This window comes from Alligator mississippiensis, chromosome 1 (genome assembly GCF_030867095.1).
Source record: "Alligator mississippiensis isolate rAllMis1 chromosome 1, rAllMis1, whole genome shotgun sequence".
NCBI classification, from domain to species: domain Eukaryota; kingdom Metazoa; phylum Chordata; order Crocodylia; family Alligatoridae; genus Alligator; species Alligator mississippiensis.
Genome location: NC_081824.1, coordinates 234,681,372 through 234,697,545, shown reverse-complemented (window position 1 = coordinate 234,697,545; position 16,174 = coordinate 234,681,372). Strand labels below are relative to the sequence as shown.

At 45.2% G+C, this 16,174-nt stretch overlaps 1 protein-coding gene across 2 annotated transcripts in view; it reads left to right on the top strand.

Annotated features, from left to right (window-relative positions):
• MRPS5 (mitochondrial ribosomal protein S5) overlaps positions 1–16,174 on the top strand; it is a 123,464-nt gene that overhangs the window by 39,467 nt on the left and 67,823 nt on the right. For both annotated transcript variants that reach the window (XM_019480110.2, XM_014598213.3), the window contains exon 5: positions 14,542–14,576. In XM_019480110.2, the coding sequence (XP_019335655.1) occupies positions 14,542–14,576 (35 nt within the window). The remainder of the gene's footprint in view (positions 1–14,541; positions 14,577–16,174) is intronic.

Below are 16,174 nucleotides of genomic sequence, written 5' to 3'. Positions count from 1 at the left end.
TGGGCGGACTTTAACCAAAACCTGGAAGCTTCTGGAGGCTTCTTCACCAATCACTATTCACCTTTTTCCATATGTTCATCTTGGATTCTGTTACCAATTACGTGTTGTTTTTCACATTCCAGTCTGGTTTTTTATCTCAGGTTGTACCATCTTCCACTCTTTTTGGGCCCCTGTATCTTACCTCATTCCTCACTGTAGCTGGTTCACAGCACACAGACTCACACAGATTTACTTGCTGCTTTTTCCTTATAAAATGGTTGACGCAGTTAAAATGGTTACTTAGCATAAGCAAATGGCTGGTTTAGCATAAGAATTCATAAGCAAAATCTGGTTGCCTAAGCATCTTGCAATATATTTTTAATATATCATTCTGCCTTGTGGTTAGCAGCTCTGCTAGGCCACAGGTCATGCCTTGTATTCAGCTGCAAATCCAGTGCTCTCTAAGATCCATATATTGTCACCCTAACAGAAGGGATCTCAGGAGGTCATCTATTCGAACCCCCTGCTCAAAGCAGGGCCATCCCCAACTAGATCATCCCACCCAAGACTTTGCCTACCTGGGTCTTAAAAACCTCCAAAGATGGAGGTTTCACAGCCTCTCTGGGTAGCCTGTTCCAATGCTTTACTACCCTGCTCACAAGAGAGTTTTTCATAATATCTAAGCTAAATTTCCCTTGCTGCAACTTGAGACCATTGCTCCTTGTTCTGTCATCTGCCACCATGAGAACAGTCTAGCTCCATCCTCTTTGAAACTACCCTTCAGGCAGTTGAAGGCTGATATTAAATTCCCCCTCTGTCTTCTCTTCTCCAAACTAGATTAGCCAGTTCCTTCAGCCTCTCCTCGGAAGTCATGTGCCCCAGCCCCCTTACCATTTTTGTTGCTCTCAGGTGGACTCTCCAATTTACCCACATGCTTTCTGTAGTGGGGGGCCCAAAACTGGACACAACACTCCAGATGGGTCCTCACCAGTGCTGAATAGAGGAGAACAATCACTTCCTTCAGTGTGCTGGTGACACTCCTAGTAAGGCAGCCCAGTATGCTGTTAGCCTTCTTTGCAACAAGGCCGAATTGTTAGCTCATATTGCTTATTTTCACGTCCTTTTCTGTAGAGCTACTGCTTAGTCAGTCAGTCCACAACCTGTACCAGTGCATGGGATCATTCCATCCTAAGTGTAGGACTTTGTACTTACCTTTATTGAACCTCATGAGATTTCTTTCAGCCCAATCCTACAATTTCTTGAGGTCTCTCTGAATCCTAACCCTACACTCCAGTGTATCTACTACTCTACCCAGCTTGGTGTCATCTGCAGACTTGCAGAGGATGCACTCCACCCTATCTTCTAGATCATTGATGAGGATATTGAACAAAATTGCCCTAGGACCAATCCCAGGGGCACTCCAGTTAACATCAGCTGCCACCAAGTAGATGTTTTGCCACTTATTACTAACCTTTGAGCCCAACAATCCAGTCAGTTTTCCATATGCCTTGCAGTCCATTCATCCAACTTGGACTTTTCTTCGCTTGCTGATGAGAAAATTGTGGGAAACTATCAAAAGCCTTGTTAAAGTCTAGGTATACCATGTCCACTGCTCTCCCTACATCCACGGAGTCCGTCCTCTCATCTGAGAAGTCAGTAAGGTTGGTCAGACATGACTGGCCCTTGGTGAATGCATGCTAACTGTTTCTAATCGCTTTCTCCTCCAAGTGCTTAGAAAGGGATCCCTTGAGGACCTGCTTCATGATTTTTCTGGGGACTGAGGTGAGGCTACTGGTCTATTGTTCCTTAGATCCTCCTCCTTTCCTTTCTTCAAGAGGGACACTATATTTGCCCTCTTCCAGTTGTCCAGGACTTCTCCCCGTTGCCACAAGTTTTCAAAGATAATGGCCACCAGGTCTGTAGTCGCATCAGCCAACACCCTCAGTACCCTCAGGTGCATCATGTCTCTCTGTCCAAATTTGCAGATAACTCTGTCCAAGTTTGCAGATGACACAAAGCTATGGGGAGATGTGGACACGCCGGAGGGCAGAGAACAGCTGCAGGCAGACCTGGACAGGTTGGACAAGTGGGCAGAAAACAACAGGATGCAGTTCAACAAGGAGAAATGCAAAGTGCTGCACCTAGGGAGGAAAAATGTCCAGCACACCTACAGCCTAGGGAATGACCTGCTGGGTGGCACAGAGGTGGAAAGGGATCTTGGAGTCCTAGTGGACTCCAAGATGAACATGAGTCGGCAGTGTGACGAAGCCATCAAAAAGCCAATGGCACTTTATCGTGCATCAGCAGATGCATGACAAATAGGTCCAAGGAGGTGATACTTCCCCTTTATTGGGCGCTGGTCAGACCGCAGTTGGAGTACTGCGTGCAATTCTGGGCGCCACACTTCAACAGGGATGCGGATAACCTGGAGAGGGTCCAGAGAAGGGCCACTCGTATGGTTAAGGGCCTGAAGACCAAGCCCTATGAGGAGAGACTAGAGAAACTGGACCTTTTCAGCCTCCGCAAGAGAAGGTTGAGAGGCGACCTTGTGGCTGCCTATAAGTTCATCACGGGGGCACAGAAGGGAATTGGTGAGTATTTATTCACCAAGGCGCCCCCGGGGGTTACAAGAAACAATGGCCACAAGCTAGCAGAGAGCAGATTTAGATTGGACATTAGGAAGAACTTCTTCACAGTTCGAGTGGCCAAGGTCTGGAACGGGCTCCCAAGGGAGGTGGTGCTCTCCCCTACCCTGGGGGTTTTCAAGAGGAGGTTAGATGAGTATCTAGCTGGGGTCATCTAGACCCAGCACTCTTTCCTGCTTATGCAGGGGGTCGGACTCGATGATCTATTGAGGTCCCTTCCGACTCTAACATCTATGAATCTATGTCCAGCCCCGTGGACTTGTACACAACCAGCTTTTCTAAATAGTCCCTAACCTGTTCTTTCAGCACTGTTGGCTGCTTACCTTCTCCCCAGACTGTGCTGCCACATGCAGTAGTCTGGTTGCTGACTTTGCCTGTGATGACTGAAGTAAAAAAGGACATTGAATACTTCAGCTTTCTACATCAGCTGTCACTATGTTGCCTCCCCCATTCAGTAAGGGATCTGCAGTTTCCCTGATCTTTCTCTTGTTGCTGACATACTTGTAGAAACCCTTCTTATTACCCTTCATGCCCTTTGCTGCAAATTCAGTTGTGCCTTGGCCTTCCTGATTTCATCCCTACATACCTAAGCAATCCTCTTATACTACTTCCTAATCAGTTGTCCAAGCTTCTATTTCTTATAAGCTTCCTTTTTTATGTTTTAGCTCACTAAAGAGTTTCCTGCTAAGCCAAACTAGTCTTTTGCCATACTTGTTACTCTTCCTGAGCATCGGAATGGTATGTTCCTGCACCCTCGAGTAAGGTTTCTTTAAAATAGCTCTCCTGGACCGCACTGCCACCACAAACCACCCCGTTCCGCATCCCACTCCCCTCTCTCTCTTCCTTCCTCCCCTCTTCCCCACTGCCTCCCCCTCCCTGCTGGGGGCAGGGGGGGAGAACAGGGATGGAGCGCTGCTACCCACCATCCCACACCACTGCTGCCTGCCAGGAGCAGGGTGGAGGCAAGCTTTCCCCTCTGCCAGCACCCCGCACTACCGCTGCATCCAGAGGGTGGTCTGGCCCCTGCCCCAGCCCTGTTCCTTGGAGGCAGCAGCAGTGCAGGGTGCTGGCAGTGCAGCACTGGGCTCACCCCCTTGCTTCATCTCGCATCATGGCAGTGCTCCACCATGCCAGTCTGTCCCTGCATCCCCTCTGCCGGGGACAAAGCTGGCCAGCGCCAGTGCCGCCTCCAAGGAGCAGGGCCAGGGGGAGATGGGGTGTGAGGCCACACCTTGGATGCAGCAGCAAGGCCAGAGTCGGGGGGTGAGGCCAGCACCACCAGCACCCAACACTACCACAGCCTCCAAGGAGCAGGGTGATGGCTGAGGCCAGCACTGCTGGCCTTGTCCCACTGCTCCGGCGCTCAATCCCCGCTGTCATGGCAGCACTCCACCATGTGTCCGTCTGTGCAGAGCACTTTGATTGGTTGTTTCATTCAGCATTGTGATTGGTTGCTGAGACAACCAATCAGAGTGCTCATAAAGCATTATGGACAGACAGACAAACTAAGGCTTTTATTATATGCAGGTATTTTTACTGAGATTTATGAGATATTCATACTCCTAAGAACTGTTGTTTCGGGCTGTCTGCAGACTCTGACATCACTGTGCTTATTATATTTGATTCATGTTTTCCAGCTTCTTTTCACATAATCAGGATTTGCAAGATATTTTTTTCCTTCCAAAGTAAGCCTTTGAATTCTGGAGCGTACGTGTAGCAAGGGGTGGTGGATACCATGGCACAAAATTTCAGAATATGTAGGACCTTAACAAAATTATATGGATTTAGGTTTTCTAATACTTCTTTCATCTTCCCAGTCTCTCTGTTTGGTGGGCTTTCCCTTATGAATTTCCTTCACTTTCATAAAGTTTTCAGATAACTTTCTGTCAGGGGCTGATGCAAAACACCTTAAAATATTAATTCAGAGCTGTAGAAAGAAGGAGGTTCCTCCCTTTTTGGAAGTTTTTTCTTTTTCCTTGCAAACCAAAACCAAAATTAGCCTGTCATTTTTGCAGTTTTATCACCTGTAAATTTGTGTTCACATTATTTTCAACTGTTCCCCTTGTGTATCTCTCAGCATTACTACCTCCTTAGCTTTGTTTTCTTGTTGAATTTATTTAGAGTAATTTTTGTGGCCCGCATTAGTGAAATACCAGAATATCCACTTTTGTTTTATTTTCCCAAGGTATAATACCCACTGTGTTTATAATATGGTTCTTATTTTGTTTCTGCCTGCCTTCCAATTCCTAGGTCTGGGGACAAAGCATTGTTTTTATTTGTCTGGTCAGCTCCTCCAAGTTTAATATAATTTATTTCTTTTATTAATTGACTAATAGAGATGCTTAAATTGTTCCTTTAAATTTCACTTTAAATCTAAAACAAATACTCAGTAGGAGGGCAGTGATACTCATTCACTTGCACAAGTCAATTCATTGCATAATTTTCCACATTTTGCAGATAGAAAATCATGAGAGTTGAGAAGCTGGTGATTTGCAGTGTCAGCTCTCAAGTCTGGGCAAATAGGGAATAGACCACAGATTTGCAGACTCCACTTCTGTACTTTAAGTGCACAGTCACCCATTATATTATCTTAACGTACACCAATCAAAAATACATTCATATTTTAAATTTTTCCATTATAAAAGAAATGGAAACTTTTGCTAATAGCATTTATATGCACACTTAGTTTTATCACCATGAGTAGTACCATTAATTTCAGTGTGACTAATGGTCATGTTGAATAAATGTTCATTAGATTGGTGCCATAATAGGCATATTTAGTTTAAACAAAAAGGTAAAAATACCACTGATAAATATATTAATGGCATTGACAGCTTGATTTTTTTTTAATTTGCTTTCAAAACTTTTCAATTTCTAAAAGCAGCCTTTGAATAGTATTTGCTAACCTTTTTTAAAAACTTGGTAGTATTTTCTGCTCTCCTGTAATTCTAATAAGTACTTTCTTATTAATTGAAATAGATTAAATGACTATTGGGAAGGGAAAGCAAGGAAATTGACCCAACCACAAGGCAGTCAAGTATAAGCTGAAAAAATAGTGGATTTTTCTTTCCGTTAAACAGTTTTATTGTAATATTAAGTGATGTTTGTAAGTGTGGAAGGAACATTGTTTGTCAAATAGAAATGTGCTTTGATTTTTTCCACGAAGTTAATGATACCCTTTTTAATGTTACTGTTTCATATCAAAAGCTACGGTGTGAAAAAGGTACGCACTGGTGCAGCATGTTCTGAAGTCAAATTTAGGTAAACTAGTGGCATGCTGAGTTGGGAGAGGACTAAAATGCTTTCAAGTTGCTTTAGAACTAGTTAAATGCAAAGGCTTAATATATTGTAGGGTGGAGGAACTTCTCCTTCCCCCATTACATTGTTTCCCATCCCTTTTCTTGAATCTGACTGTGGTTATAACATATAAATCATTCATTAACACTTTTTCTGTCTAAAGCTGAATGATTTAGCTCATGACATAGTATTGGAAACACTTTTCAGTTGTCATCTACTTTTCACTTACCTTACTTTAAAAGGTTGCATTTTACTCCATTGCCTATTTAAAAATGTCAGTGCTTTTTTCATAACTAGGGAAAAGTCAGACAAGAATCTCCTTAGAATCATAGAAAGAAGGACTGGAAGGGACTTGTGAGATCAAGTCCAGTTCTCTGCCATGGGCAGGAGGTAATTGGGTTCAAACAAGCTCAACGAGGTATTTGCCCAGCCTCCTCTTAAAGACCGCCGGAGTCGGCAACTGCACCACCTCTGCTGGAAGTGTGTTCCAGATTCTAGTTACCCGTATGGAAAATAAGTTTTTCATTATGTCCAGCCGAAACTTTTCCTTGACTAGCTTGTGTCCATTGGTCCATGTCTTCCCACAGGAGGCTTTTCTGAAAAGTTGTTCTCCTAGATCCTGGTGTTTATCCCTTGAAATATTTGTAGGCAGCTATCAAGTCACTGCTCGCCCTTCTTTTGCTCAGGCTGAACAAACCCAGATCTTGAAGCCTCTCTTCATAGGGGCTGTCACCCAGGCCCTTGATCATGCGTGTAGCCCTTCTCTGCACCCTTTTGAACTTGTCAACATTCTTCTTGAACTGTGGTGCCCAAAAGTGGATACAGTATTCCAGCTGTGTCCTCACCAACACCAAATAGAGGGGGAGGAGTACCTCTCTGGATCTGTTGGCGACACATCGGCTGATGCACTGCAGAGTTCTATTTGCTCTGTTGGCAACTTTGTCACACTGGTGACTCATATTCATCCCTTGGTCAATTTGACACCCCTAGGTCCCTTTCAGATGCAGCGCCAGCCATTGTGTAGATATGGTGAGGATCCTTCCTACCCAGATGAAAGACCCAGCATTTGTCTCTGTTAAACCTCATATGGTTTTGTTCAGCCCATAGGACCACCCTGTCAAGATCTTCCTGAATCCTTGACCTGTACTCTGATGTGCCAGCTTGTCCCCACAGCTTGGTATCATCCGCAAACTTAATCATTGCGATTTTTGCTCCCTCATCCAAGTCATTAATGAAGATGTTAACGAGCTCAAGCACTGATCCCTGGGGTATACCATTGGAGACAGCCTTCCAGGATGAGGCCACCCCATCAGTTATGACTTGTTGGGACTGTTTCCTGAGCCAGTTCCCAAACCACCTCACTGTAGCCTGGTCTAGGCCAGTACTCTCCAACTTAACTAAGAGGATTTCATGGGAAACAGTATCAAAGGCCTTGCTGAGACCTAGATAGATGATGACCACCTCCTGTCCCATGTCCAGGTGGTTAGTTACCTGGTCATAAAAGGGCACCAGGTTTGTTAGGCATGACGTCCCCTCTACAAAGCCATGCTGGTTGCTTTTCAGTATGCCACCAGATGCGAGCTTGTGGTTGATGGCCTCCTTGAAAATTTTTTCAAAGATCTTCCCCAGGACCGAAGTCAGACTGACCAGTCTATAGTTGGCAGGTCGTCCCTCTTTCCCTTCTTAAAGATGGGGCCACATTAGTCTTCTTCCAGTTCTTAGGGACAACTCCTGAGTTACATGACTCCTCGAACAGCCCCGCCAGAGGCACCACTGTGAGCTCAGCCAGCTCTTTCAGCACTCTCGGGTGAAGGTTGTCTGGCCCAGCCAACTGGAAAGTGTCCAAATGATCTAAGAGTGTTTTCACCTGTTCTGGACTAATTTTATTAGGGCCACTGTCATTGCCTTATTCCCTGTGCCCCTGGTCTGGTGACCAGTTCTTGCCTGGTTTCAGAAATACTGATGCAAAGTAATTATTAAGGAGCTCTACCTTTTTTGCTCAACTGTGGGATTCCCCTCCATGTTCAGTAGGGGTGCTACAGTGGAGCTTGATTTTTTTTTTCCTTGCTCCCGATGTACCTATAGAAGGATTTTTTTGTTATCTTTAATTTTGGTCACCAACTTGATTTCCATGGATGCCTTGGCTTTCCTTTCATAGTATTTCATAGTTTCATAGATGTTAGGGTCAGAAGGGACCTCAATAGATCATCGAGTCCGACCCCCTGCATAAGCAGGAAAGAGTGCTGGGTCTAGGTGACCCCAGCTAGATACTCATCTAACCTCCTCTTGAAGACCCCCAGGGAACGGGAGAGCACCACCTCCCTTGGGAGCCCGTTCCAGACCTTGGCCACTCGAACTGTGAAGAAGTTCTTCCTAATGTCCAGTCTAAATCTGCTCTCTGCTAGCTTGTGGCCATTGTTTCTTGTAACCCCCGGGGGCGCCTTGGTGAATAAATACTCACCAATTCCCTTCTGTGCCCCCGTGATGAACTTATAGGCAGCCACAAGGTCGCCTCTCAACCTTCTCTTGCGGAGGCTGAAAAGGTCCAGTTTCTCTAGTCTCTCCTCGTAGGGCTTGGTCTGCAGGCCCTTGACCATACGAGTTGCCCTTCTCTGGACCCTCTCCAGGTTATCCGCATCCTTCTTGAAGTGTGGCGCCCAGAATTCCACGCAGTACTCCAACTGCGGTCTGACCAGCGCCCAATAAAGGGGAAGTATCACCTCCTTGGACCTATTCGTCATGCATCTGCTGATGCACGATAAAGTGCCATTGGCTTTTCTGATGGCTTCGTCACACTGCCAGCTCATGTTCATCTTGGAGTCCACTAGGACTCCAAGATCCCTTTCCACCTCTGTGCCACCCAGCAGGTCATTCCCTAGGCTGTAGGTGTGCTGGACATTTTTCCTCCCTAGGTGCAGCACTTTGCATTTCTCCTTGTTGAACTGCATCCTGTTGTTTTCTGCCCACTTGTCCAACCTATCCAGGTCTGCCTGCAGCTGTTCCCTGCCCTCCGGCGTGTCCACTTCTCCTTGTCTCATGTCTGCAGACCCTGGCCGCATAAACATACTTTTCTGTAGATCCCGAACTATTTTTCTATTGCATGTACGCGTCTTTTTTCTTTTTGAGAAATTCCCTAATGTCTCTGAGACAGGCAGGTTTCTTGACCTCTCTCTCTCTCTTTTTGATCACATTGTAATCATTTTTTGATCATTGTGGTCCTTGTATGGCTTCCTAGGTACATTAGAAAAACTGAAACAAATATACATTAAAACATTAATTGAATTAAAAAACCCTCAAAATAGTTTGTAGTCTTGAGTTATGTGTCTGAGATTAAATTATAGTACATTTAAAAAGTAAGAGGGTATTCTACATTTCTTATGTCTTCATAAAGAATAATCTGTGTGACTTTAAATTCCTGCTCAGTAACAGTGCACATTTTTGAGGATGGGCTTCATGCTTCTTGCCATAAATGGTTGATAACAACCTTTAAACTGAATTCAGTACACCTCTGTATTGCATATAATTTTATTTAGCAGCAGTGTGAGTAAGAGCAATCTGATATATAGCTAGAGTGGTGCAGGATAGCATTGGGTTTTTTTCTATCTAAGTAATGTCAAGGTAGAAGGGACCTCACAGTGTTATCTAGTCCAGCCTCCTGCTCAAGGCAGGATCATCCCTGACTAAACAGTCCCAGCCAAGTGTCTGTTTAACCTGCTCTTGAAAACTTCCAAGGATAGATATCCCACTGTTTCTCTAGGTAGCTTGTTCCAGTCTTTGACCGTTGGATGCTTTCTTGCTTTCAAATTCGGAATTAGCTGAACTTTAAATTTTTTGTAGGCAAGGTTCTTTGGGTAGATGTGATATTGTTAGGCCCCAGCTCAAGTCTGGGTTCGTGCCCGGTATGCAAAGGCCAATAAAGATACCAGGGGTGAAAGTATAAAAAAGATTTATTGCTAGCAATAAAAGGTGCAAGCAGAATAATTTCACAAGACAAGCACAAGCACATTCAATACTGAGCCCCTTATATACCAGAGGTTGAATCTTCATAAGCATCCTTGTTTGCTAATTGGTTATAAAGGAGTGACACAAGGAGTTCTTTACTGAGCATGTCTCTATACCTGTGTTTTAGCTATGTATCTCATTAACGTACATATATGTTCCATTAGCATATATCTTCCCCGCCTCAGGGTGTGATTTTTAGTATTATAATGAGCTCTTTGTTCCAGTACCTCTGATTCTGTTTTTTGTTTTCAAGCTTCCTCTATCTAAGACTGTCTGCTCCTTATCATTGCAGATGGGCATTTGACACATAACATTCACTTTTGCTTAGGCTTTGCATAGTAGTTTCTAGGTCAAACCTTACAATATCTTTTATTAGACCAACTGAGTAGTTGGAGCAAAGTTCTTTACAAGCTTTTGGGTACAAGCACCCTTCTTCAGGCCTAGTACTCATGGGAGTCTCCCTATGCCTGAAGAAGGGTGCTTGTGCCTGAAAGCTTGCAAAGAACTTTGTTCCAACTACTCAGTTGGTCTAATAATAGATATCACATTTACCTGAAGAGCCTTGCCTGTCTGTTCTTAGACCAACACAACTACAACCAAAAACCCTGCAGTAAAGAAGATACAATTTTTTGTGTAACTTAAGACTAAAACTTTCCATGTTTTTAAGGTGGAAAATGCAACAATTTTGCTGACACTTGAAGCTGAAATACAAGTCAGCATAGTGGTCAGTTATCACCCTAGCTGTAATCTGGGTTAATAGACTTTTCGTTCAGAACCCAGTTTTGTAGTGATGTCTTTGTGTCATTGCAGAGCCTCTGCAGGAGGAACCCATTTTCACAGACTTAGAAATGCATATTGAGTGCATAAATGAATTGGACAATGTGAATCATTCATTGCATTTTAACACTGGGGGGTGAGGGGGCAGATTGAGGACCTCATAGTGAGGGAGCTGGGCTGGGGGTGCTGCTCAGCCAGGGTAGTGCTTGGGGCCGAGGACTGGGGCAGGAATGTGTGGCCATAGGGCCTGGGTGAGGAGCAGAACAGAGTTGCAGGTGGCTCATGTAGCAGGCACTGAGGGGCTGGCTCCCTGGCACTGTGTGCATTCCTGGGAGGGGGGATGGGAGGCATGTGCCCCCCCCCAGATTTGCGTGCAGGGTTGAAGCAGATATGGGTTGGCCACTGTGGGCTCATGGCTCCCTGTCCTGATGCCTCTCCCTCCCTTCCCCCCCCCATTGCCCAGTAGCGCAGAGAGGCTTGGTGCCGCCACCAGGAGCCCCACACTGCTCTGGCAAGGCACCCCCTGCCTACCTGGCAGCAGCAGGAGTAGCAGCGGAAAGTTGTGCCCCCTACTGCTGCTGGGTGGGTAGGGGGCACCTCACCATGGCAGTGCAGGGCTCCTGGCAGTGACATCAAGCCTCCCAGCCCCACTCTGCTCCCACACCAGGTGCTGCCTGCTAAGTCACAGAGGCCCCTTTGGAGAAGGCATGAGAGTGGAGAGCCCCAAGCCCGCAGCAGGCAACCCTCATCCATTGCCCCTCCCGTGTTCCACTCAAACTGTGCCACCTATGGAGGTGGGGGAGCCAGGCTTCATGCTCCGCTCTGGCCACAGCAACTGGCACCTTCCACAAGTGGCAGCGAGGGCTCGAGCACTGCTGAGGGGGCAAAGAGGCTACAGACTTGGGTCCCTGGCCCTGTGGCTGGGAGGGGACGGGGAGCTGTGTGTCAGGAGAGGGGCACCAACAGGGCCAGAAGGCTGTGGGTCAGGTGTGAGGGGCACCGGCAGGGCTTGGGGGGCTGTGGCTTTGGAGTGAGGGGCAATGGCATGGGCAGGGCACTGGCATATCAGAGCTTCTCAGTGCCACAAAGCAGTTGGTGAGGGATAGCCACAGCTGAACCCACATCCTGGTAAGTGAAGGGGGCAGGAGAAGCACTTGATTTTTCCATGATAAAAAAACCCAAAATCAAACACCAAAATATATAGACATTTAGAATTTATTTTATTATAGTGATTGAAGCACTGATAGGCTTCCAAATTGCTTTAAATTTCATAGAGTCAGAAGGGACCTTGTAGATCAAGTCTGACCCCCTGCACTAGGCAGGAAAGAGCACTGGGGTTAAATAACCCCAGCTAGGTGCTTGTCTGATCTCTTCTTGAACACCTCCAAGGTAGGGGAGAGCACCACCTCCCTTGGAAGCCCATTCCATATTTTGGCAACCCTCACCGTAAAGAATTTCTTCCTGATAGCCAATCTAAATCTACTCTTCTTTAGTTTGTGGCTGTTATTTCTAGTAAACCCGAGGGGTGCCCTGGTAAACAGAGTATCCCCTATTCCCTGCTGTCCTGTGCGTGCGCCGCCCCCCCCCCCAGATGAATTTTTAGGCAACCACAAGATCACCTCTCAGCCTTCTCTTGCAGAGGCTGAAGAGATTCAGGTTCTTCAGTCTGTCTTCATAGGATCTTACCCGCTGACCCTCAGCCATAAGAGTAGCCCTTCTCTGAACACTGTCAAGGCTATCCACCTCCTTCTTGAAGTGCGGTGCCCAAAACTGGACACACTACTCCAACTGCGGCCTGACCAATGACACAGAGAAAGGAAGTATCTCCTCCCTAGACCTGCTTGTGATGCACCTATTAATATAAGAAAGAGTGCAGTTAGCCTCATCACATTGGTGACTCATGTTCATTTTTGCATCGACTAAGACTCCAAGATCCCTTTCCACTGTTGTGGTACTCAGAATGGTACTTCCCAGTCTGTAGGTGTATTGGAGATTCTTTTTCCCCGGGTGTAGCACCTTGCATTTATCCTTGTTAAATTGCTTCCTATTCTGATCCACCCACTTCCCCAGTCTGTCCATATCCGCCTGGGTTCACTCTCTGCCCTCTAGCGTGTTGACTGTACCCCATAGTTTAGTGTCGTCTGTAAATTTGGACAGAGTGCTTTCAGCCCCCTCATCCAAATCACTGATGAAGATATTGAACAGCACTGGTCCAAGGACAGAGCCCTGGGGGACACCACTGCCCACATCTCTCCAGGGAGAAACCGCCGCATCCACCACCACTCTCTGGGTGCGTCCCATAAACCAGTTTTTCACCCACCTTACTGAGAAAAAATCCATATCACAGCTACTCAGTTTGCTTGTAAGAACTGGGTATGACACTATGTTGAAAGCCTTTTTAAAGTCCAAGTAAATAACATCTATCTCCACTCCTGCATCTAAATACTTAGTGACCTGTTAATAAAAAGAGACCAGGTTAGGATATTGTACTAATTGTAAGTATATTAATAAAATGTTCTGTTCAATTGATGTGCCTATGTATAATGGCATTTCATTTTAATTGTGGAAAAACATAGATTTGGGGGGGTTTTAATCAGAGAATTTGCAATTTTAAACAGAGAAAACCAGGATTCCTGCTGATAAGGCAAGTTATTTTTAATAATGGCCAGTGTTCCAAAATACATTTACTATCCCATGAGATATGGTCAAATAAGAACATTAAGAATTGCTTGTAAAACGAAAAAATACCTAACATTTATCTTACCGTTTCATGGAGTTTGCACTGCAAATTTCATGATGGCATAATGCATGATGGGGCTTTCCAGAAAACAGGAGCCAGTGGTCAATGACAAACTTGACATTTGGGTAGCTTTCATTGGAAAATGAAAGGTGGGTTTTATTTTATAAATAGACTGAATGCCTATTTTATTTTGAGAATGAATGCATGAATAGAGGCAGAAGGCTGGGTACAGTTGCATCTTTATAGACTAACTAAATCATAGATGTATACCTTAAGCTTTTTTAAGCAGAGGGCTTACTTCATTAAATGCTATGAAGGGACTACAGGAAGCAGAGCTGCTAAATAGAAAGCAGTGATTAGAATACAAAGGATAGGGAAGTGGAGAGGAAAGAGGAGGGAGTGCTACTGGGAGGGGAAAGGTGGATAGGAGAGAAAAAAAGCAGTTCACTCACCAAGGGTCATATGGGTTATAAAAGCTAATCCAGGTAATGGGGTAAGAATCTGAAGTCTCCATTTGAACCATATGTAATGCAGTCCAATCTGTGGATAAATTTTTGGTCTTCAGTTTTCTGTTCAAGTTCAGTTTTGAAGTTTTGTTACCTAAAAACAGCCACTCTGAGGCCAGAGATGGAATGTCCATGTAGGTTAAAGTATTCTGCCATAGGCTTGTCTGTCTATTTGGTATCTATGTCCGAACAGTGCTCATTCATTCTTACATGTAGGGATCACCCCATCCATTGTAGACCATAAAGGGGCACTATAAGCAGGTAATATTTTATATGATGTTGATAGAGATGTAGGTAAATGAACGTTGAATGTTAATCTGTGTTATTTAGTGCCATGATGAATTCTGTTAATGAATAAACTCAGTTGCATTTCAAAATACCTTTGCAGATCATCAAAAAATAGCAAGTGTTGGGCCTAATTTTTAGTGCTTTGGTGCTGCAAGCTATGCTTAAGTAACTTGCTGCAGAGATTTATAAACTAGAGTTGTATAAGAAGTTGCCACCATTTGCAGAGTAATATCACCTGGAGAGTTCTGTATTGCCAGATAATTGGATACATAAATTAAGTGCATACTTGTTTCTTTTCTCCCAACAGAAACATATGAAGACTTTGACTGCCAAGTACTTGAGGTGGGTGTTACAAAAATCTTCAAAGACTTGCATTTTTAAGTAGTGGTGATGTTTTAATCCTGCACTTTGATTTATCAAAGGCTGATAAATTAGCTTAATGGTGATGGGAACTAGACTGACCAAGGGAAATCTGAAACAGTTATTTCAACTGGTCAATAAAATCTGCCATTCTATTAATGGATGCCGTATCTTCTATGCTATACTGATACCCAATTTATTGGCACCTTTGCCTGACCTTGAAAAAGCAAAGATTTTAAGATAAAACTGAGTAATAATTATTTTCTTAAAGTAAGTTAGCAAAAGATGGCACTTCATTCCTTGCATTTTCTTATACTAGAGACTAAGGCTGTGTGTAGACAAAATGAGAGACGTGTGTGCACGACACTTTAAAGCAAGCTAAATGCTTTTGCACCACTTTAATGGTGTTAGTGTTTGCACACCTCAGCAGTGTATTGACATTAATTCCAGCCTCTGTAGGAAATTTGTCAGTGTAATGCACCTTAAATGACTTGGGGCGCAGCAAACTAAAACTCCTTCACGGAGTTTTAGTTTGCTGCCCCTACAGCCATGGAGCAAAGCACCAAGCTCCACGCAACTCCACAGCTCTGCAGGAAGCCCTGCAGGCAGCCTGACAGCAGCCCCGGAAAGCAGCTCTGCCCAAGAAAAGCGGCAAGTCTGATCTCTTCCCTCCTCCTCCTCCTCCTCCTCCTCCCTTCCCCCTCTGCCCCTCCCCCCCAAGCCTGCGAGCTGCGTGGGGGCCTGGTGCTTCCCCCAGGGACCACCTGAGCCGGGTGCCACTAGAGGGGGGCTACAGCTGCTGCGGAGGGAAGCTCCAGGGTGCCCCCCCCCCCCCCACACACACACACAGCCCAGTGACCGTTCTGCCCACCGACAGCTCACCTCCCATGCCCTCTCTGCCAGAGAGGCAGGTAAGTCAGTGGGGTGCGTGCACGACACGGGGGTTTAATCAGCCCTAAATTGAAGCGCTATTTTTTAAAACCCACCACTTCAATTTAGGGCCCCCATTTCGTCTACACACGCCTTAAAACTCCATATAGTTGCACCTCTGAAGAACTAGGAGACAAAAAGATAGCCAATCAAGGGTTGTAGCTGGACCAAGTTGCCCTGCACCTCATCTGCATATACATTTTTGGAGAGTCCCAGAATTTGTGACTGGAACACCCAGTAGTAGGAGGCTAATTAGTACACGGCTTCTTTGTGTGGGATATCTGCAGTACACACGTACTGAGCAGTGCTGACCTGGGGGGTCACCATGGCTTGCAATGCTCTTCATTCTGTTGGGGCCCAGCCCAATGACCTATATTTAAGAAAGGGAAGAAGGAGGATCCAGGAAACTACAGACCAGTCAGCCTCACCTCAGTCCCTGGAAAAATCATGGAACAGGTCCTCAAGCCATACATTTCTAAGTACTTGGAAGAGAGAAAACATGATTAGGATCAGTCAACATGAATTCACCAAGGCCAAGTCATACCTGACCATCCTGACTGAGTTCTATGATGAGATGACTGATTCTAGATGCAGGGAGAGCAGTGAACATGATATGACTTGACTTTAGCAAGGTTTTTGGTATGGTCTCC